Source organism: Neomonachus schauinslandi, chromosome 10 (assembly GCF_002201575.2).
Source record: "Neomonachus schauinslandi chromosome 10, ASM220157v2, whole genome shotgun sequence".
In the NCBI taxonomy this organism is placed as follows: Eukaryota; Metazoa; Chordata; class Mammalia; order Carnivora; family Phocidae; genus Neomonachus; species Neomonachus schauinslandi.
Window position 1 is genome coordinate 30859953 of NC_058412.1, and position 24099 is coordinate 30884051.

Sequence of the window (24099 nt, forward strand, 5' to 3'; positions counted from 1 at the left end):
GGAGAAGCAGGCTTCCCGCAGAGCAGGGAGCCCGATGTGGGGCTCGATCCCAGGACCCTGGGATCATGACCCAAGCTGAAGGCAGACGCTTAATGACTGAGCCACCCAGGCACCCCTATTTTCTGCATTTCAAAAATGTCTTTATTTTATCCTTTTAAATTTTTTTAATCTTTTTTTTTTTATTTATTTGACAGAGAGAGAGACAGAGAGAGAGGGAACACATGCAGGGGGAGTGTGGGAGGGAGATGCAGGGCTCCATCCCAGGACCCTGGGATCATGACCCGAGCTGAAGGCAGGTGCTGAACGACTGAGCCACCCAGGCGCCCCATATTTTCTGCATTTCAAAAGAAGCTTTTTAGTCATGTCCTATTCAGAATTTGAGGACTGTCACTTTCTATAATTCTGATTTGATATAAAACTTAGTAACATATGAAGATAGTATAAAATCCATTTGTTCTGAAGAGTTTTTCGGAGACAGTTGGGAGCAGTAGTTTATGTTGTCTTTATGGTTCAGTCATTGAAAACTCTTCCTCTAAACCAAACACTGACAAGTGCTTCTTGTCTCCATGGGCTATTTACTGTGGCCAGAGAGTGGTCCCTTCTGAGGGAATTCTTGCAAGCCCATGAACCATTGGATTTGTCATTGTCTCCACGGAGAGTTGGGGCTCCATGTACATTTGTTGAATGGATCAAAGTAGGAATCAAAGATACATACGGCCAAATAATTTTGAACAAAACTGCTGCTTTTCTTTACATTTTTGAGCTCCTGAAAAGCAGATGAATGGTCCACATTATACATCATCAAGGAAATGCAGATTAAAATAATAGTGAGGGTTACCAGAGTGGCCAAAATCCAGAACACTGACAACCCCAAATGCTGGTGAGGATATGGGGCAACAGGAAATCTCATTCATTGCTGGTGGGAATGCAAAATGGTACCACCGCTTTGGGAGACAGTTTGATTGTTTCTTACAAAACCCAACATACTCTAACCATATGATCAAGCAGTCATGCTTCTTGGTAGTTACTCAAAGTAGTTAAAACCTTATGTCCACACACACACACAGACTTATGTCCACAAAAACCCCTGCACAACGGTGTTTATAAGCAGCTTTATTCATAATTGCCAAAACAAGCAACCAAGATGTCCTTCAGTAGGTGGACAAATAAACTGTGGTACATCCAGACAATGGAATATTATTCAGTGCTAAAAAGAAATGAACTATCAAGCCACAAGGAGCCACTAAAACACATATTACTAAATGGAAGAAGCCCATCTGAAAGGGCTACATACTATCCAATTCAACTATGACATTCTGAAAAAGGCAAATTTATGGAGACAGTAAAAAGATCTGTGGTTGCCAAGGGCTAGGGGGATGGGAGAGATGAGTAGGCAGAGCACAGGAGATTTTTAGGGCAGCAAAAATACTCTGTATTATAATGATGGATACATATCATTATTCATTTGTCCAAACCCATAGAATGTACAACACCAAGGGAGAGCCCTACTGTTGAACTAGGGACTTTGGGTGATAATGATATGTCAGTGTGGGTTCATCAATTAGAAATGTGTCTCTCTGATGGGGGGTGTTGGTATTGGGAGAGGCTATGCATGTGTGGGGACAGGGGATGTATGGGGAATCTGTACTTTCTGCTCAATTTTGCTGTAGACCTAAAACTGCTCTAAAAAATAAAGTCTAGGATGCCTGGGTGGCTCAGTTGGTTAAGTGTCTGCCTTTGGCTCAGATCATGATCCCAGGGTCCTGGGATCAAGTCCTGAATTGGGCTCCATGCTCAGCAGGGAGCCTGCCTCTCCCTCTGCCTCTCCCCCTGCTTGTGCTCTCTCTCTCTCACAAATAAATAAATAAAATCTTTAAAAAATAAAGTCTACTAAAAAAACAAAAGCAGATGAAGCAAAACCAAGAGAAGTTTTCCTGGCCCATCGGAACTCCTTTTGGTTACCCAGTGTTAGGAGTTTTAAAGCTGCAGCTTCAGAAAGAGAGGAGGTTGGGGAGGGAGGTGGGAGCTGGTGGAGAGGTCAGTCTGGCCTATGCGAAGGGATGGTAGTAAGATCAATTCACCAGAAAGCCTTGTTTTCAAATAATGTGTGCTTCAGAGTAAGTCCTTAGGAGCCAGACTGTTCAAATCCAGGTTCTTCTGATAACTTGTTGTGTTTGGGGGCAAGTTACTTAGCCTTTCTGTCCTCAGTTTCCACATCTATAGAAGGAGGGTAGTAATACCGTCTAGCTCGTAGAACTATCCTGAAGATGAAATGAGTTAAATAGAGCACTTAGAAAGTAGCTGAGCCTTAGGAAGAACTCGGTGTTAGCTATTATGATAGTCCATGGGCAGGACTCTGAGGACCTGCAGGTTAGCCGGGGAGTGAATCAGGAGAGATCTGGAAGAGGATGGTTAATATTTCACTTGTGCCCAACTGGTTGAGTAATGGGAACCTATGATCTGTAACTGGCCTAATGGTTCAAGGTCTGTATCCTGAGAACCCCTCCAGCCATGGTAAAAATTCATATGCTCGAATTGCATTCTCTTCTTTTTTTATTTAAATTCAATTAATTAACATATAATGTATTATTGGTTTCGGAGGTACAGGTCAGTGATTCATCAGTCTTATATAATACCCAGTGCTCATTACATCACATGCCCTCCTTAATGTCTATCACCCAGTTACCCCATCCCCCCAACTTCCCTCCCCTCCAGCAACCCTCAGTTTGTTTCCTATGATTAAGAGTCTCTTATGGTTTGTCTCCCTCTCTGATTTTTGTCTTGTTTTATTTTTTCCTCTCTTCCCTATGATCTTCTGTTTTGTTTCTTAAATTCCTCATATCAGTGAGATCATATGATAATTGTCTTTCTCTGACTGACTTATTTTGCTTAGCATAATACCCTCTAGTTCCATCTACATTGTTGCAAATGGCAAGATTTCACCTTTTTTGATGGATGGGTAGTATTCCATTATATACATATATATCTATATCTATTATCTATATCTATATCTATCTATATATATATATCACATCTTCTTTACCCATCTGTCAGTGGACATCTGGCCTGTTTCCATGTTTTGGCTATTGTGGACATTGCTGCTATAAACATTGGGGTGCACATACCCCTTCAGATCATTACATTTGTATCTTTGGGGTAAATACCCAATAGGGCAATTGCTGGGTCGTAGGGTAGCTCTATGTTCAACTTTTTGAGGAACCTCCATACTGTTTTCCAGAGTGGCTGCACCAGCTTGCATTCCCACCAACAGTGTAGGGGGGTTCCCCTTTCTCCGCATCCCTGCCAACATCTGTCATTTCCTGACTTGTTAATTTTAGTCATTCTGATTGGTGTGAGGTGGTTTCTCATTGTGGTTTTGGTTTGGATTTCCCTGAGAATTGTATATTCTTCTCATCCACATAGACGGGATGGATACAGAGTACCACAGGAAAGGGGGATGGAATTCCAAGGGCATTTGAGTGAAAAACAGAGGAGACAGTGATGCTAGTGATAACGCAAAAAACAAACTACCTCCAAACCTTCGTCTCTACCATTGTAATCATATGGTAGAGGAACTTAAAGAGAAGGAAAGAAAGAACATTCCTGTGCACAGACTTGTAAGTAAAAGGGCATAAGCATATTGCTTTTTATAGCCCCTAAAAAGCCCCACAACAATTTGCTCCTCAGTATGCCATGTAGCATGGTAGGGCGCCTGGGTGACTCAGGTTAGTGTCTGCCTTCAGCTCAGGTCATGATCCCGGAGTCCTGGGATCGAGCCCGGCGTTGGGCTCCTTGCTCAGCGGGAAGCCTGCTTCTCCCTCCCTCTGCCTGCTGCTTCCCCTGCTTGTGCTCTCTCTCTCTTGCTATCTCTCTCTGTCAAATAGATAAACAAAATCTTAAAAAAAGAATATGGTAGATGGATATGTAGTCACATGGACAGATCTTAAGGCATTTGATAAATGAGAACTTGCAAAACAATGTGCATAGTACGATTCTCTTTATATAAATATGGCATTTGTGTAATTGTATGTGCTTCTCTATAGTTAATTAAAAAACAAAAAAACTGGAAGTGTATATGCCAAACTGTTAGCATTGGTTGTCACTGGGAAGAAGAAGAGTTGAGGCATAAAAGAGGGACTTTCACGGTTTTTTTTTTTTTAAAGATTTATTTATTTATTTGAGAGAGAGAGCAGGTGGGGGTCAGGTAAGGGGCAAAGGGAGAGAGAGAATCTCAAGCAGACTCCTCACTGGGCATGGAGCCTGACGTGGGGCTTGATCTCACAACCCCGAGATCATGATCATGACCTGAGCCAAAATCAAGAATCAGACATTTAACCAACTGAGCCACCAGGAGCCCCTTTCACGTTTTACTCTTTATTAAGGTTGCCAGATTTAGCAAATGAAAATACAGGACACCTGATTAAATTTGAATTTCAGATAAATAACAAATGGAGTTTTTTGGGATTTTTTTAAACTTTTTATTTTTTTTGTTTTTGTTTTTTAAGGTTTTATTTATTTATTTGACAGAGAGATAGAGAGAGCACACGTAGGCAGAGCGGCAGGGAGAGGAAGAGGGAGAAGCAGGCTCTCCACCGAGCGGGGAGCCTGGCGCGGGGCTCAATCCCAGGACTCTGGGATCATGACCTGAGCCGAAGTCAGACGCTTAACCGACTGAGTCACCCAGGCACCCACGTTTTTTAAAACTTCTTTAAAAAGTTTTTATTTTTTCATTTATTTAAGTAATCTCTACACCCAACCTGGGGCTCGAACTCACGAGCCCAAGGTCAAGAGTCACATGCTCTTCTGACTGAGCCAGCCAGGCACCCCAACAAATGGTTTTTAAGTGTTAAGTATGTCTCATGCATAATAATAATATGGTTGTACTTATACTAAAAAATTATTTATTGTTTATCTGAAATTCAGATTCAACTGGGTGTCCTATATTTCCTCTGACAAGCCTACTGTGTATATTTGTTTCATGCTCTTTAAAGGATAGTTTCATGAAATAATTGTATTATTCCAAAAAAAATAAAAAGAGAAAAAAGAAGAATTCTTGAGACAACACAAATATATGTTAAGGACATGTTTAGTTAAGGAAATTGATTGGCCTAGAAAAGAGCAGATTACAAAGCAGCATGTAAATTAAGACTCCACTTCTTTATAAAAAAAAGAAGAAAAGCACATGTCTGCATGTACTAAAAGGCAGGAGGCTATACATAAGAATATTAACAGTAGTTCTCTCTGGTGATGAGATTGGGATGATTTAAATTTCTTGGGGCACCTGGGTGGCTCAGTCGGTTGCACTCTTGGTTTTGGCTCGGTCATGATCTCATGGGTCGTGAGATCCAGCCTCAAGTGGGGCTCTGTGCTCAGTGCAGAGTCTGGTTAAGATTCTCTCTCCCTCTCCTTCCTCTCCCCAGCTCAAATAAATAAATCTTTATAAAAAATAAACTTCTTCTTTGTGCTTTATGAAGTTCTTTCACAATGTTTATAAAGAACACACATTACTTTTGGAAAGGGAAAGCGTCGTGTGTAAAGAACACCCTTCTCCTGTGCTCCCCTGAGGAGTTGAATTTGCCCAAGTTGGGGGCACCTGGGTGGCTCAGTCGTTAAGCATCTGCCTTCAGCTCGAGTCATGATCCCAGGGTCCTGGGATCGAGCCCCGCATCAGGCTCCCTGCTCTGCGGGAAGCCCGCTTCTCCCTCTCCCACTCCCCCTGCTTGTGTTCCCTCTCTCGCTGTGTCTCTCTCTGTCAAATAAATAAATAAAATCTTAAAAAAAAAAAAAGAATATGCCCAAGTTGTTCCTACTTTCAGCTGCTCTCAGAAGAAAGTGGTGGGCAGCACTGTGAGCCTCAGCTTCGGTTTGAAGTTTTAAAAAAACATTCCATCTCGTGTCCTGCAGGCTACCTCCAAAAGCAGCCCTACTTTGGAGCCGTGGTTGGCAGGGTGGCCAACCGAATTGCCAAAGGAACATTCACGTTGGACGGGAAGGAGTATAAGCTGGCCATCAACAATGGGCCCAACAGTCTGCATGGAGGAGTCAGAGGGTTTGATAAGGTGAGTCAGGGGCACTGGACAGAGTCCTCACCTGGCGCACTTCACAGAGAACCTTCAAACATACCATCTACTCGCCAGGCTCAATCCTCGGCCCTGCAGCAAATGCGTGGGGAGGTGATAGAGGAAAGAGGCTGATCCAGGCACTCGGGGGGAGCAGATGCGCTGGCCCTGTTCCAGGACCCATCCTTCTGTAGCTCTTCGGACTGTAACAGGCAGGGGAGCCTTGAGTGAAAGGGAAAGACAGGGAATGACTTTCTCCCTGTGTCGGGATCAGGAAGTCCAGTGGACCTTGGGCGCAACGGAAAAGTGGCTTAAAACTATACCTGCCACTTACTGTACAAGGCCTTTGCACGTCTTCTCTCTCATGCTTACGAGAGCCCTGCGTTATCACCAGATGAGAAACCTGAGGGTCTGAAAGGCCATATAACTCCTAGGTTGGGCGGCCCGGCCCACAGCCCTCATTTCTACACCATAACCGCTGGGGTAGGCGCCCCCGGTCCAACACACACCCCTGAAACTGCCGCTAAGTCCCTTCCCCACCACAGTGTGGTGCCACAGCCAGGCGTAGCCTTCCACGGAAGTGCCTCATGCCTCAAAATTACCTCAGATCCTCCCCCAGTTACCTCTTTCCACATTAAAACTCCCATTCCCCAAGTGAATCCCTGGAAACACAGGGTTAGGACCACAAACTGATCAGACAGCTTCTCCCTGAAGTAGAAATGCCTGGCGAGCTTCCTAGCTGTGTGGGAGTCCTGAGGGTTAGCCCCCAGCGACTCTCTTACTAGTCTAATTTCAGGGAGATAATTTTGGTAGCTAACTCTTCTTTAAATTATACCCCCGCCCCCCGCCAGTTTATTTCCTATAGAAGAGCCAGAAAATACTGGCATGTGTATGGCAGTTAAAGATCACTATTTCTGGGGCGCCTGGGTGGCTCAGTCGTTAGGCATCTGCCTTCGGCTCAGGTCATGATCCCAGGTCCTGGGATCGAGCCCCACATCAGGTTCCCTGCTCGGCGGGAAGCCTGCTTCTCCCTCTCCCACTCCCCCTGCTTGTGTTCCCTCTCTCGCTATGTCTCTCTCTGTCAAAAAATAAATTAAAAATAAATTAAAAATAAATAAATAAATAAATAAATTTAAAAAAAAAAAGATCACTATTTCTTCCTTTCTGCCTCTTTCTGCCTCCTGTCCTGTTGAAGGAAGTTGGTCACTCTCTTGCCCCTGTCTCACCAACTTCCTGTCTGTGGCCTAGAACTGCACTGCCCCATCTCGTCCCTGTTCCTCCATGATTGGACTCCTCACACCAGGAAGGCGTGAAGGCAAGGGGTAGCTTCGGTCCTAGCAGCACTAGGGCAGAGGGTCTCTGGAATATGGCAGGGCCATGGGCAAAGCCCAGCCAGGGGAAGTTAGGCCCAGCTCTGTTCTGACAGGGATTTTCAGAAGAGCCTCAGAACAGCACCTGTTCTGGCTTGGTCCTCTTCCCTCTGTTCCACTGTGGGGTTTTCCGTGGTGTTGCTTCACATGTGTGCCCTGTAAAAACACAGCCCAATAGTGAGTAGACACATCCTTCAGTGCACTGTGCCTCCTGAGTTCCTTCTGTGAACCGGGCAGCATAATGTGGCGGGGATTCCTGAGACTCCCCTATGGCGAGGGAGCCAGACCCTTCGATAAATAGCTGTTCTAGGCAACCAGCCCCCTCATATAGATGCCAGCGGTGTGCTATAGAAACCGGGTGTGGACAGATTCATAGCAACTCGGGAGGGAGGATTGGAACCACCCTTGAAGAAAGAATAGCATTTCGTTTAGTAAGTAGGTACTGGAAAAAATGGCTGTGCAGAAGCCCAGAAAGGGTGGGGGAAAGACTTGGAATGTTATCCTGGAGATAGATATTGAAAGCTTTTGAACCGTAAGCTTGCACACAGTGACATGAGCAGTATCGGATGAACTTTGTTTCCAGTTGTATTTCATCTCAACAATTACTGAACAAATAGCTGGTTTGTAGATACGTCTTGTTCTATTTATATCAACACATTTTTTTAAAAGATGAAATTTGAATAACCTAACAGGATTAGAAATGGCATATAAGTAGGCCTAAAGATGCAAACGCGGAAATTTTTCAGGAAATTCAGAAAGTGCAGGGTCAGGGATATTCTCCCATGAATAGAAATTGTGTGTTCCACAAAATTACACTTAATCTGATAATAATGGTTTACACAAAAAACTTTCCACTGTGTTCTTTCTCTGAAGGACAAGGACTAGGTAGCAATTGAAGAACATTTTATTTCAAATCTTTTATTCCTAAAATTTTCCATTTGGGGGATTCTTTTTTCTTTTTTTAATCATGCATATAACCAGCTTTTATATTTTAAGTGTCTTGAAAGTTCAACATTTCTAGAAGATAACTAGGGTGTAAAATTAATTTTTTACTAAGGTCAGTAAATTTGTTCGGATACCAGCTGCTTTCACTGTAGGTAAATGCAGAGACCTCCGCTCCTGGCTGGGCTCCCCTTCCTGGTAAATGTGGGATCTGTCAACATCAGTGACAGAGATCCAGGCCATGCTAGGAGCAGGTGGGCAGAGCCCGGGCTCAAAGGCCATTCCTGTGACCCACAGAAATTATTATCTTTCAAGTCTATTTGGAATGACAGTGTTTGGCCTCAACTCTTCTGTTGACAAAAGGAGATTCAAACAAAACATTCATTGAAATGAAGATGTGGATGGTGTAGACTGCCAGGCCTGAGTTTGAATCCTAGTTCTGTCACTAATGACATGTATGACTTTAAACAAGATTTTTTTACCCCTTTAAACAATGGGCATGGCCCCGCAGCGGGCTCCATGCTCAGCCTGTAGTCTGCTTAAGACTCTCTCCCTCTTCCTCTGCTCCTCCCCCTGCTCGTGCAGGTGCGCATGTGTGCACACACACTCTCTCTCTCTCTCTTGCTCTCTCTCTATATATATAATAAATAAATAAATCTTTAAAAAAAAGTTTTAAACAATGAGCATGAAGTATGAAAAGGTTCTACTCAATCCCCCTGGAATATGGGAGGTGGAAGTAGACAAGGAAGCACCATGGAACTCAATTTGCTCATCTGTAAAATGGGGTCATAGTATTAGTTGGAGCGATTTGAAATTGCCAGTGTTCAACTGTTTTGACCTACAAAGATGGTCATTTCACTTGGTTCAACCAAATCCTTACCTTATGAAATGATTTATGTAAAGCACCAGGTCAGTGGCTGGTGAGCACCCAACAAATGGACATCTCCTGTCAGCAAAGACCTCTTGATAGTGACCCCCAGGACTCCCCAGAGGGACTGGACTCTCTGGACAGTATGTCCTCTGATCGCATGGAATAAGGAAAACAGCTCAGGATCAGACCACTGTCTTCTCAGCTGGAAGAAGCTAGGAAAAACAATGTGTTTTTTCTGAGCCCAGCTCTCTCATCATTAAATGAAGATAGTGGTGCCTACATTGAGTCAGCTCCGAGACAGAGAGAGAGTTTCTGTGAAGTTCTTAGCAGTGTCTTGGCTCATCATGGGCACTCAGGAAATCCTGGTTGTCCCTCCCCCGTAAGGGTAATCTTGAGGACTCTAGGGCAAAGGTGAGAGGAACCACTGTGTGTGAATCAAAAATTCCTATTGCCAAAAGCAAAAAATTCTAGAAAACTTTTCTTCATATTTTTCTTGCCACCCTTAGAACCATATTTTCTAGAATAAGAAGAAAACTTCAAGATCATTTTTCAACCCCTTTATGCCAGGGACTGATGCCCAACATCATACACTGAGCTAGGAACAAACCTGGCCCCCAAATCAGGACTCCTGACATGTGGGCAGAACTCTTCCTAATAGAACAAGTGCCTTCTTACTTGTTTGGAACTCTGCCCAGGGAATATAGAGAATCTTGGAGCATTTTTTTTTTTTTTTTTCTTGGAGCATTTTTTATAAATATTCATAAATAGTACTTCCCTGGGAAAGAGGGGCTCATTTATTACGGTCATTTTTTTAAATACCACTAGCAGATTTTGCTATATGACATTTATCAGAATGGGGCACCAAGATAAAAAAAAAAAAAAGTTTTGAAGAAGTGGAAGAAGAAAACATTGTAGACACATACATATAAGTTTAAGATTTTATTTATTTGAGAGAGAATGAGAGAGAGAGAGAGAGCATGAGAGGGGGGAGGTTCAGAGGGAGCAGACTCCCTGCTGAGCAAGGAGCCCGACGCGGGACTCGATCCTGGGACTCCAGGATCACGACCCGAGCCGAAGGCAGTCGCTTAACCAACTGAGCCACCCAGGCGCCTACATATAAGTTTAAAGAGAAAGAGTATGGGGAATATGAGTAGGTAAAGAGAAAGAAAAAAATTTTCTCTCAAGATGTACTTTTTTGTATAAAACAAAATTTTAGAACAATTAAAATCCAAGGTATTATTCAAACATCTTGAAGATCATATAACCATTTCTCTTCCTAGAATTAGCTAGCTTTAAATATTGAAACGTGGCATTTAGCTCGAGATTGCAATGACTTAACAGCTTTGAAAACACTTTTCTAGGTCCTCTGGACCCCTCGGATGCTGTCAAATGGTGTCCAGTTCTCAAGAGTCAGTCCAGATGGTGAGGAAGGTTACCCTGGAGAGTTGAAAGTCTGGGTGACATACACGCTGGATGGTGGGGAGCTTATGATCAACTATCGAGCCCAGGCCAGTCAGACCACACCGGTCAATCTGACCAACCATTCTTATTTCAACCTGGCAGGCCAGGTAAGTGGACTTTCCTCTGCTCTCCTGCTGTAGCATAAAGGGTAACTTGCCTCTTCTCTCCTGCCATGTGCTTTGTGTGACCTGGGGAGTGGCTGGAGAGACCAACCCAGGACGGAATTACTCTTGCAATGGGGTCAACCCTGGCGTTGAGGAAAAATGGCTAGCAAAGCTGCGGACTCAAAGTAGGTGCTCAATAAATGGAAGTTACAGAGAAAGATAGAATGAGTACATTGTATTACCCAGAGAATTATCTCTTTCCCACATGTTCAGACAAGGAACCAGCTATTTCAAGAACTCCCTTTCATCTCACTGTAACATGAGCTTAACATTTGCTTCCTCATTCCACTCCTACCCCTAAAAGTTTCCAGTTAAGGCACTTTCCATCCTTGGAATTTTAAAAATGGGCTTGGCTCAGCCCCTTTACACATGCTGCCAACATTTGTATGTCTCCAGCATGTAGCCCACCGTAAGAGTGCTATAGAGAGACTCCCCACCCCTCAGTAATCCCCTCTACACTACCTTATTCCCTCCTAATGGTAATATTTGAGGTTGTTGAGGAGGCTGTTACATGAGGCAGAGTAGAAAGTTTAGCTAAACTCTGTAGACTCTATCTATTACTTCCTCTTCATCTAAAAAGCTCATCATTGTCTACTATACTTGAATCACTTTGGCATGATTTCCTACCACAAGATGATGTTCACAGCCAACTAGTAATATCTTGCATTTTTACACTCTTTTAGGAGTCTGCTGACGATGTGCTGCTTTTTTTTCCTAGGATCTTTCCAAATAGCACAAATTAATTGGTTCTTATGTAATTTCCAAAGTTCTCCCCTTAAAAATAAAGAATTCTAAACTTGCCTATTGCTTATCCTCAGAAACTTCCACCATCCTCCTTAAGATCTTAAAGACTGGGGCACCTGGGTGGCTCAGTCGGTTAAGCGTCTGCCTTCAGCTCCAGTCCTGACCCTGGGGGTCCTGGGATCGAGCTCCTTGCTCAGCAGGGAGCCTGCTTCTCCCTCCCCCTCTCCCTCTCTCTGCCGCTCCCCCTGCTGTGCTCTCTCTCTCTCTCTGTGTCAAATAAATAAATAAAATCTTTAAAAAAAAAATCTTAAAGACAAACCAAAAACCAAAACCCAAACAAACATACCCAGCCATAAGAGGCTCTGCAATAATGTGCATAAAGACCCTCCTTTTCTAATAAGTTCAGAAAGAAACTTGACAGAAAGAAACAATTGGTGGTTTTTTATAGGTAGTAGTTCATGGTGATTTTTTACTATTTTCTACATTTTTGTATACTTAGGACATCCTATTTTATAATCTAAAGAAATAGATTCAGAAATGGAAATTATACATTAAATATGTAAGTATCTTCTGATGTATTCCAATCAAGGAGACAAAATGGGAATGCAAGTTCACTATGGCTCTGTCCATTTACCAGGCAGGAGGACCCTCGCAGGTCACAGACCCACCCACAGGGGTAGTCAATGTTAACCCCCTTCTGTATACTGTCTTAGTGAGTGCAACTGGAATCCACAGCCACTAGCTTCAGGGTTGAGGATGGGAGAGGGCCATTAGCCCTTTGGGGCCCTTTGATGAGAGTGGGTGGTCGCTCACCAGGCCTGGGGTCCAGGGGCCTCTGCATCTTCAGAACATCTCTTACCGTACCCAGGAAAGCATTATTATGTGTCTTAAACCCTCCCCAGGTAAATAACTCAAAACTTGATCATTTAAAGTGGTCAGCTCATCTTATGCATTTTCTTGTTGCTTGTTTCTTTCTTTTTTAACTTTAATAAGCAATATGTTTGTTCTACCTGGGGCCAAATTTTGACTCATCACTTCTAAGATTGAGTGTTGATGGCCTGGGGGGAGGAGAGAACTGTGTTTTTCAAAGAATGGAAAAGGTATATGGGTTGCAGGTTGTTTGGGCTTTGTTTGTTGTCCTCCTTCCTTCCTTATCTAACTCCAAGCTGGGCAATGAAGCAGCCTGGGGGGAATTTGAGATGACAGGCAATAGTGGGGTTCCAGCCTGACTGGAGAGGTATGTCAGCAAACACCCGGGTTCTTCCATCTTCCCATTCTGCCTCTTCAGTGTTTTGGCTCTTGTCTTCGGGCTCATTGTCTCCTGGCCGCAAGATGGTTGTGACCCGCAGCTCCAGGAATCACGTCTTCGTGTAGTCGCACCCAGAGGCAAAAAAGAACCTATTCCTTTTTTTCATATCTCTAATGTTCCGTTTTTAAGAATAAACAAAACTTTTCCCAGAGGCTCTCCGGCAGCCTTTGCCTCACAGTTCATGGGCCAGAAGTGTGTCCCATGCCCTGCCTAACCGAGTACCAGCAAGGGAATTGGACCACCCGGTGGGATCAGGGAGGGCGTCCTTTACCCCGAGCATATGACCCTAGCACAGGACGACTCAACAAGTCGGCGCTCTGCCAGGGGCAAACGAGGGTGCCAGGAAGGGAGGTGCGGTGGCTTGGGGTGTTACTCGAGTGTCGGTGCTACCCTGCTCAAGGTGAGGAGAGCTGAATGAAGGTCGTCCTAGTGGCGACACACGGAGAGGTCTGTAAAGCCCCGGGCAGGCCACAGAGGGCTTTATAAATGCTTAGTGTTCTGAACTAGTAGCAGCTGAGCAAAGCTAACCAAAACCAACCGTGAACCCAGAGATGGGCCTCAAGAGCTCTTGGTGGATCAGCCTTCCTTGCCAGGTTTTCATCGGCCTAGAAAGGAAATGAATCCAGCAGGAATATTCCACCAGAATGGATCATTGAATTATTCCAGGTCAGAAGAGTGGTAAAATGAAGCCTGCTTCCCTTTCATAAAGGAACATAGGTGCCACTTGGTGACCCGATGCATTAAGGGAGTGGCTCTCTCATAAATGTTCCTTTCCTTCTCCCCCAACCCAGGCTTCTTCTTAACCTCTCAGACTCATCAGTTTATTTGGTGTGTGATTGAATCATTTTCCTCCTGCCCTAGTGCTACAAAACAAACAGAAAAAAGGAAATTCCTAAGCAGCTTTATTCATAAGAGTAAAAATACTGGAAACAAGCAACAGTCTACCAAATATTCATACAATGGAATACTACTCAACCTTCGGCTGAGCATCGAGTGGATAGAGCCAGGGAAACAGTCCCCAGTTCTCTTCCCTCATCTCTGCTCCCCTCAGGCCCAGAGGCCTCTTCGGTGCTGGCAGGACCCCTGAGGCATGAGGGGATGGGAGTAGGGGGAGCCCGCCAGGAGAGACCCCTTCTAGTCTAGAGCTGCTGTAGGTGGTGGTGCAGAGCCCTCCCATTTTGGACCTACCTTCTCAGGTCAGAACAGGGACCAAACGAGTGACTAAGATAGAGACTATGGGAGCAGAGGAGAGGCCTCTGCCCTGACCTTGCCTCCAGTCCCCTCCTACCCCTGCCCACGTGTACCCACCGGGAGGGCACAAGACCAGGGCAGTTCTTGAGGAACAGAGCCTCCTCGGAGTGTAATTAAAGCAATTTCTGGCCTGTTTAGACATAGATTCTCATGGTCTCCAAAATCCTGGCATTTCTCCTCAGGACGACTCCATTTGATTGTGTGGGCCTAAGTCTTTCTGACTAGAGGATCTGTTTCAGTTAACCCACAGGGATCTGCCTCCCTCTGCTTGCTTCTCAAGAACCCAGCTTAGCTTTCAGTTTAGCTTAGCTCGGAGTTTCTCAACCCGAGCACATTGACATGTTGGGTCACACAATTTCTTTGTTGCAGGGCTGTGCATTATAGGGCGTTGGGCAGAATTCCTGGCCTCTTCCCACCAGACGCCAGTAGCATTACCACCTCCAGTCATGACAATCAAAAATGTCTCCAGAACATTGCCAAATTTTGCGCTACGGCAAGATCATCCCCAGTTGAGAAGCACTAGTTGAGCTTAGTTTTGAGCATTCACCAAGCAGAAGCCCTCTCCCGGTTCCCCTTCCACGACTTCTGCTGTGAAGCTTGAAAATACAGTATTCAAATATAATCCTTTTTATCAGAAACCTGTATGTGTCCCTGCCAATTTGCAAGCAGCACAACATAGCTTTATTAACCGTCCTTCACAAACACCCTGGAAAAGGTAGAAAAGGAGCATCATTGGCCTGTTTTACCCTGAAGGACAAGAGATTCTAGGCTAAGTGATTTCCCTGGGGCCACTCCACGAGAGCCGGAACTAGACCCCGGGCCTTCTGGCTACTGACCCGTCTTTGACTCCTCCCTGCCTCCCCCCCTCCCCCCGAAGGCAGGCTGCATCTTTAATGGAAGAGATGAGCGAGCTCCCAAATGTAGGAACTCTACTTCTGACTGCCGGGCTTCTGTCCTGTGGTACAGAGTGGGTCCCCTGGGTGGGAGCTGGGCCAGAGAAGGGGGACAGGTACCCCACCTCCAAGCCTGGAGGCAAGATGTTGGCCATCCAGCACTTGTGTGTTCCGGGTCAACAACTCTTGTTCTTCTGTTTGCCTAGCATGTGGGGAGAGTGGGAGAAACCCCTCTGTTAATAAGCCAAAGTCGAAAAGTCTTTCAAACCACTGATGTCTCTCAGACTTTTCACACTCGTAATTCCACTTAGACAAGAAGATGCATGCTGGGGTCACCCTCAAAAACTTCTTCCACATATATCAGTTGCTATGTTGAGGACCTATCTACCTACGCTTAAATGAACATATTAATCATCGCCATAGGTCAAATGGGATTTCTAAAGTGTTTGTCAATGCCTGAAAACATTTCTGCAGAGAAGTTAAAAATCAAAAATACCTAGGGCGCCTCGGTCACTCAGGCAGTTAAGTGTCCAACTCTTGATTTCCACTCAGGTCATGATCTCAGGGTCGTGGGATCAAGCCCTGCATGGGGCTCCTCGCTGAGCACTGAGCGCTGAACGTGGAATCTGCTTGGGATTCTCTCTCCCTCTTCCTCTGTCCCTCCTCCACCCCACCTCCCAGCTCATGTGCTCTCTCTCTCTCAAATAAATAAATCTTAAAAAAAAAAAAAGCAAAAATACAAAATAAGACTAAGCATTAGATCTTCTTTTCTTTCTCTACCTTTCTGTCCCAGGGTTCCCCAAACATATACGACCATGAAGTCACTATAGAAGCTGATGCCTTTTTGCCTGTGGATGAAACCCTGATTCCTACAGGTTGGTGAACTTCAACGTTTTTACGGGAATGCAGAGCTGCGGTGTGATTGGGAGAGTACCGAAACCTCATTTACCTAAATTTATTTTCTCTGTTGGCCCGCCAAATTGCCGATAATCACCGTGATTAGTCATTTATGTGGGTTAAGGTTGGGTGGCCATATAATTAAACACCCAAGCCAGGACACTTTTGAGAGGGAAAGGGGATGCTATTAATAATTAAGCTTGGGCAACTGGGCAGTTCTAAACAAACTGGGTCAGACGGCCATCCTAGCTGAGCCGTAGACGGCAAGAGTTCTCTGCTAAAATGTAAATCAGGTACTTCTTAGCACCTCAGTGGAGCTAAATTTACCTAAGCATTACCTCCGCAGTGCAGGACACTGACAGAACACAACTTGGCTTTAGATGGAGGAGGAAAGGTTGGACCCCGGGGAGGACAATGCATATGTCACCTCTGAGACACAGTTGGGGGGGTGGGGTAGCATGGAGAGTCCACAGTATCAAAAGGGAAGGTGAGGTGTTACCAAACTCAAGCCTTATGGGGTGTGTGTGTATGGCGGGGGGCGCCTCCTAGGTTAACTGGATTGAGATCATCTTGGTTATTATTATATGTGATCAAAACTACCTTAGTTCAAATAGGCAAATCCATAGCTCCGTAGAGATAGAAAGTAGATTAGGAGGTTGCCAGGGGCTGGGGACAAAGGGAATGGAGAGTGACAATTGGTACAAGATTTTTTTGGTAGGGGGTGATGAAAAGATTCTGGAATTAGATAGTGGTGATGGTAATATCCTGTAAATATACTAAACATCTGTAAATATACTAAACACTACTGAACTGTGTACTTTAAAAGGGTGAATTTTGTGGTATGTGGATTATATCTCAACTAAAAACAAGAAAGAAAGAAACAAACAAACAAACTTGGTTTCTGTGTTGTCTCCAGGATTAAGTGGTGTAGATTTGTACTAGATTGCGGGTGTACTGCCATCTGCCTCCAGGGGACAGATGGATGACAGCAAGGTGGCTCGCAGGGGTGCTGTTGTTTGTGGCAGCTTATAGAAATTCACTTGAGGTAATTACCCCAAAGCAGTAGATAAATATTCTTATTTAGGTTTCATTAAAATCAGAGCTGAGGGGGCGCCTGGGTGGCTCAGTCGTTAAGCGTCTGCCTTCAGCTCAGGTCATGATTCCAGAGTCCTGGGATCGAGCCCCGCATTGGGCTCCCTGCTCTGGCGGGAAGCCTGCTTCTCCCTCTCCCACTCCCCCTGCTTGTGTTCCTGCTCCCGCTGTGTCTCTCTCTGTCAAATAAATAAATAAAATCTTTAAAAAAAAAAGCTCAGAGCTCAGGTAAGTGTAGAAGGCTTAGCCAGAGAAAAAGTAAACAAAAGCAGAGGATGAAGGGAAAGAAGAGCAGAAATCCAGAACCACACAAACACTTTTGCATGAGCTCTGCTTCCCCTGGGAAGAAGAGCTGCTGCCTGCTGCCCCTTGCTTGGCTGGCCAAGATCTCCTGCCTGTGTGACAGCAACTTAGAGGTGCCAGGTCAGAGCCCCCTTGTCAGAGCACTGCTGTCTTGTGTTCCACCCTCTTAGGCATCCGTTCAGAGCTCCAGCCTTCCATCAGCCCATCCGTTGGCACCTACTCGTGGAAGGTCAGGAAGGCCTTTCCCCCTGTTCCCAACCCCTGGAAGGGTGCTACTACTTCTTTGCTTGTCTCCTCTGCTAGTAAAGAGCTTAGAAGGACAGAATATGAGCACTCTGAAGCCAAGGGCATCATCATCATCAAATAATCAAGTTTTACATCACCACTAGTAAGATGTATTGTACCCTCCTCATATGATGTCCTGGAAAAGCACATCATCTGTGTCATATTCTGTCAGAAATGCCTAACGTCATTCCATTCAGGAGAAGGCATCACATGAACCCAGTTGAGGGACAGTCTACAAAATAATTAAGCAGTACTCTTCAGGGGTGTCAAGGTCATGCTGGCCTTGAAGCAAGACTGAAGAATGAGGGGCGCCTGGGTGGCTCAGATGGTTAAGCCTCTGCCTTCAGCTCAGGTCATGATTCCAGGGTCCTGGGATCGAGCCCCACATCGGGCTCCTGGCTCAGCGAGGAGCCTGCTTCTTCCTCTCCCTCTGCCTCTCTCCCTGCTCATGCTTTCTCTCTCTCTCTCTCTCTCTCTCTGTATCTCTGTGTCTCAAATGAATAAATAAAAAAAAAAGATTTTAAAAAAAAAAGACTGAAGAATGGTCACAGAAGAGACTAAGGAGACAAGGACAACTAAATGCAATGGGAGATCCTGGACTGGATCCTGAGCCAGAAAGAGGACCTTAGTGGGAACACTGGTGGTGAAATTCTAGTGAAGCGTGTAGTTAATAGTATTGAACCAGTGTTAATTTCTTAGTTGTGATCATTGTACCACGGTTATCTATGATGTTAACATTGGGGAAAGGACAGGTATACAGAGATGTACTTTTTTTTTTTAAGATTTTATTTTTAAGAAATCTCTACCCCCAGCATGGGGCTCAGACTCACAATCGTGAGATCAGGAGTCGCATGCCGCACTGACTGAGCCAGCCAGGCACCCCCAGAGATGTACTATTTTTGTAACCTCTCTGATGTCTAAAATTATTTCAAATTTTTAAAAAAAAAATTTTTAAAGCCCAGGGCTCCAAGTAAGATATTTTAATTTTCCTGGACACCTGCCTTACTTTATAGGTAAGGGCTTTTGTTTTATTTGGGTGTCTTTAATAAAATAATGGGGTTGTGTTTATGGCCACCAGTTCAAAATTTGTATGAGGAAAATGGTAAGAATGTGAGCCTGCATGCGAAGCAGCAACTCCTGTGAACAGCAGGAATTAGAAACCCAGAAATATAGGCACTACAGAGCTCATTAGAATAATAACGAGAAATCAAGATAAATGGATTAAAAATTTGTGCATCGCAGTTTTCCTTGCTCCAGGGCTCGGTTTAAAGGCTTTTACATTTTTCTTGGTAACATGTGTCATCTTCTGATATTTGCGTGACTCAGCGTGAGGATGAGTAAACCAGCCCATCCTGTCGTAGATGCCGCAGGATTGCATTAGAACTCCGTATTGTGAACTCCAAAGGGAAAATGGTGGCAGCTGCTGGTTTGTGACTGAAAAGGAAGAAAATGAATTCAGTAGCTTTTAGGTGGAGGTGATGAAATTAGTGCATATTTATTTGTGTATATTTATAAAATCTTATGTTGTCCTGTTGCATTTTGATCGGATGAAAATCACAAAAATGCATAATTCATGCTGTGTAAAGATTATTTGTCATGATGGTAAGAGAGAATTGTGGCAAAGCACCCTAGAGCTCAGCATGTAGTCTAATGGGATGCAGAAAACTCATGGTCAGCTCAGGTCTGCACTGTGAATGGTTTTAGGATCAAATTCTATACTTTGTACTAATTTTGAACAGGGCTGTAAGGGCTCTGGACCCTGGGAGGCAAGAGCCCTGGTTTTGGTCTGGGCTCTGCCGTTAACTCGCTAGGCAACCTTCAGTGTATGTGTAATACTTTAACATTTAACTTCCCTACGCCCTCATTTCCTTTTCTGCAAATGGGAGGGATGTTGAACTCAATCCAACATTATGGACCTGTAAATTTTCTTTAAAAAATAATTTGGGGGGCGCCTGGGTGGCTCAGTCGGTTAAGCGACTGCCTTCGGCTCAGGTCATGATCCCAGGGTCCTGGGATCAAGTCCCACATCGGGCTCCCTGCTCTGCGGGGAACCTGCTTCTCCCTTTCCCCCTCCCCCTGCTTGTGTTCCCTCTCTCGCTGTGTCTCTCTCTGTCAAATAAATAAATAAAATCTTAAAAAATAAAAAAAATAAAAAAATAATAATAATAACTTGAGAGACTTACATGGGGTTGCCCAACTTTTCATTTTGCCAAGTTGGAAAGCAATCATAAATATAGGGCTATTAAAACTAATGGGAATGTATGTATATATATTTCAATTTAAAAAAATAATTTAAACTAACCGGGGTAATAATGAGGGACAGAAATAAAGAGACTAGTGGTGCCTGGCTGGTTTAGTCAGTAGAGCATGTGACTCTCAATCTTGAGATCCTGAGTTCAAATCCCATGTTGGGCGTGGAGCCTATTGGGGGAAAAAAAAAAGGAAGAATAGACTACATTTATTTTTTTTTAAACCCAAGCTGCCATTTATAATCACCATCTTTTTATAAAAGAAAATATTTTAATAGCACAAAAGTGGGGAAATTTTAATCTCAGAATAAAGAACACCCCTTTAAATTGAATTCATCTTGCTTTTTAAAGAAATGTGATAGATTATCCAAATACATCTCTGTTTTCTGTAGACCAGTAAAAATGTTATCATGGACTCATGATTGTGAACCAGTAATTGGTCTGAAAGATCACTTGAAGTGCTTACATTCCATGATTCTACAAGGCTCTTATTTATAACATCTTACTGCTATTTTTCTGCCACCCTTCAAATCCATTAGAACTCTGTCATGAAAGCAAATAAGTTGCAACAACTTCAGAGCACATACAAAAATCCGTAAGTCTCTTTTACCTATCCATACATTAGCCAGTCCTACAGAAGCTATGTCTGTTTGCCCAGTGACACTTCAATTGAAATTATAGGGTTGTTTCTTCCTCCCCTTTGTCAGAAATGTGTAACAAACAAATGAATTGTATGTTTCCTTCGGAACTGCCTCCAGAAATGGGCGGTCACTCTGCCCTGCCCTGATGGAAGAATTCACAGGTCTGACCCTCCTCTTTCAGCCAAGAACAAATCTCTGGGAGCCCAGATTTCATCGGATTCTTAACCCTGACCCAAAGCCCATGAGGGTGTGGCTTAACTCTGAGACCAGTCCAAAGTCATTTGGTCATTTGGAAATGCCTCCCCTCTGCTGCTGGGCTCACCAGCAATCGACAGTCTAGTGAAAGAGCCAGCCAGAATATTATCCATTAACCTGGAAAATGTCAGGATAGATAGAACTCAGAGACTTGCTTCAGAGGAAAAGCGCAGCCTGGGGGCTCCCAGATGGAGGAGATGTGAGTTAAATAAAACCTGCAAGGGCAGGTGGAGATTTGCCAGGCAACGAGGAGAAAGGTGTTCTGGATAGAGATGAACAAGGAAAGGTAGTACAGGAACAGCAGGACTATGCTCAGGAGAGCGCTGCTCTTCTGAAGGATCCGGGGTGTGCTCTCAGTGGCAGAAAATCAACGGGTGCAGAGGGGTTGGCTGGGACCATGTCAGATCTGCACCAGGCTCTCGTATGGCTGCAATCCTGGATGGCCCTGGATGGCCCTGGATGACCCTAGGCTGGCCTAGAGTTCAAGGCTGATCTACACAGGGCAGACTCACAGGTGTACCTGAGTCCAGTCTTAAACTAACGGACATTGAGCCAGAAGTGGACTGAACCACAAGGCCACTTCCTTGAGACGTACAAGAAACCTGTTAGACCAGTCATACTCGGTTAAGAGTTCTGGGGATTGGTATGCAGTATTAGAGATTGTGGTTGTGCTGAATTGAGAAAAAGGAAGATACTGTTTATTTGTGAGGTGAGGTGAAGGTTTATGATAATAATAGCTAATATTTCAGAGAGGACTTTATAAATGGTAATCCATACCAGAATCCTATAACGATTCTTTTTTCTTTTTTTTTTTTAAGATTTTATTTATTCATCAGAGAGAGAGAGAGACAGGCAGGCAGAGGGAGAAGCAGGCTCCCCGCTGAGCAAGGAGCCCGATGTGGGACTCGATCCCAGGACCCGGGGATCATGACCTGAGCTGAAGGCAGACACTTAACCGACTGAGCCACCCAGGCGTCCCTCCTATAATGATTCTTATTTAACAGATCAAGAACCTGGAATCTGGGAAGTGTCAGTAACTTACTGGGGATGACCCAGTTAACAAGTGGTGGGAAGCTGGGATTCAAACCTAGGGAGACTGGTATTCAAACTCAGCTCTTCACTACACCCATACTCTGCAGACCCTACCGTGTGGTTAGATGTCGAGAAGGGTTCTGGGATGGGGTGGGGTGGGAGAGGAAAGAAAAGTCATTTCTTGATGATATAGATAGACAAGATCACCATGTGGTCATGACCTGGGAACTAAGCCAGGAAAAAAAAAAGCTACCTTCAACAGTTGTCAGTTCTCATTTCTTTTCTACCTTTTATAGAAGTAGCCTTATAGCTTCTCTCTTTTTCTCCCTTTATTTTGACTTTTCTGCAAAGAAAGCAGAAAACAAGTTATATTGGAAAGGGGAGGAAAAAAGAAAGACAAAGATGGAGTGTCAAGAGGCTTGCCTGAGAGTAAAGAGCATGAGTGGAAGTGCCTGGCCGTGTTAGACTGGCCAGGAAGGGAATGTGGAAAAGGAACAACTCCAGAACAGTCCGGTTTAAAGCTCAGAATTATTCTCTGCACTCCTCAGTAACCTCAGAGGTCATTGCACTGTTGCAGTGTCGTACCTTGTTTGGTGACGCATTCCTTGTCCTGCTTGTTCTCGGTCTTCTCATCTACCAGCTTCTGTCATGAGCAGGCTATTGTTGCAGATCTACCGTCTTCCACGGGCCATCTCTGTTGAAGGGGGTAGGAAGTTCACCGACATAATAGAAGAAAAGCTTCACCGTGTACCTGGGTAGCTTTCGGTCATGTGGAAGATTCACTTACAATGAGATGCCTCATTTAACCAGCAGGGTGCTGGGCAGTGAGTTCATTCTAGACCCTTTGGCTCTCCCTGGCTTTCCCTGGGGCTGCTGCCTGGTCGCAGGGAGCCCTGCAGAGGTTAGCGGGCCACGCTGGTCTCCTTGTGTGTGAATGCCTTTTACTCTACCATCAAATATTTTAGGCACCGTCCCCCATCCTCTGCTTTCCACCCCAAATCCTTGTGTCTTTGGGTTTTTTTAGATTTCTTATTTTAGGGTCATAAAAATCCTCATTATTTTTACTTGGAGCTCCCAGAGAGAAAAGTCTCTCTTATCATCATTGTACAAAAGAAGAAACCGAGAACTCCACCTGCACCCAGTATCCCAAGAAGAGACAGCCACGAAACATGTCTGAAAGGGTAGCTCTGCAGGAGAATTTGTGGTGGATTTGGAGGAAGCTCGGGGCAACACTGTATAACCATGAGGACTTTTATCAGATCATTCTTTGAATTCTGTGCCATTTTGTCCCAAATGCTTCATCTGACAAATGGCAATTTCTGTAGCTTCATTGAGCCAGCCTTCTCTTGACTTTCTGCCAAGGCCCCCTAGGCTTGCTTCGAAGCTCGTGTCTTTCTGTGATACAAAGATGTTTAATAGTCCCAGGCTCCTGCCTTTTGTGACTATTAATTTTTACTTATGTTTGTGTTTCAACTCCTTCTTTTTGTTTGCCCTTCCTAGAAACTATTTCTGAGGGAAATGCTGATGCAGATCTAAACTTTGCAGGCGTTTTTCACCTTGGTCATAGATAATCGGTAAATAATTTTTCAGGTGAAGGGAAAGCCCACTGTCACAAGAAAGTAGCACATCTTATTGTACAGTAGCTGTGATACTGTGGCCGAGGTAGTCGGTAAAAAGGGACCTTCCCCCTCCCCGTGTGTGTTGGGGGGGAGGGGCAGAGCCTTGGCCTCCATTTTGCCTGTTGCAGGCTCACCGATTGGGCCTCATCACACAGAAAGGAAAGGGTTGCCTTGGCACAGTGTTTGAGGGAGCCAAAGAAAGCACATATCATGAAATCCCCTTGTCTTAAACTCATAGCCCCCCTTTAGACCTCTCGCCCAGGCAGCACCCTCAGACCTCTGGCGGCCTCAGGCCCCTGTTTTGCTCCTGGCTTTCTTCCTGTTGGCAATCTGGGGAGCACAGAAAATGTCTTCAGCCCTCTCGGTCAGTAAGACACAGAAGACAACAGCCTGCATTACGTGGCTTCTTCGTTCTCCCCCTTTCTGTGCGCTCCTATTAAAAAGCTATCCTTGGGGCGTCTGGGTGGCTCAGTCGTTAAGTGTCTGCCTTCAGCTCAGGTCATGGTCCCAGGGTCCTGGGATCGAGCCCCGCATCGGGCTCCCTGCTCAGCGGGAAGCCTGCTTCTCCCTCTCCCACTCCCCCAGCTTGTGTTCCCTCTCTCGCTGTGTCTCTCTCTGTCAAATAAATAAAATCTTTAAAAAGTAAAAAAATAATAAAAAAA

At 44.6% G+C, this 24099-nt stretch overlaps 1 protein-coding gene across 1 annotated transcript in view; it reads left to right on the top strand.

Annotated features, from left to right (window-relative positions):
• GALM (galactose mutarotase) overlaps positions 1-24099 on the top strand; it is a 51992-nt gene that overhangs the window by 4819 nt on the left and 23074 nt on the right. The window contains exons 2-4 of the mRNA XM_021697539.1: positions 5905-6059; positions 10604-10810; positions 15858-15939. Coding sequence (XP_021553214.1) covers positions 5905-6059; positions 10604-10810; positions 15858-15939 — 444 coding nt within the window. The remainder of the gene's footprint in view (positions 1-5904; positions 6060-10603; positions 10811-15857; positions 15940-24099) is intronic.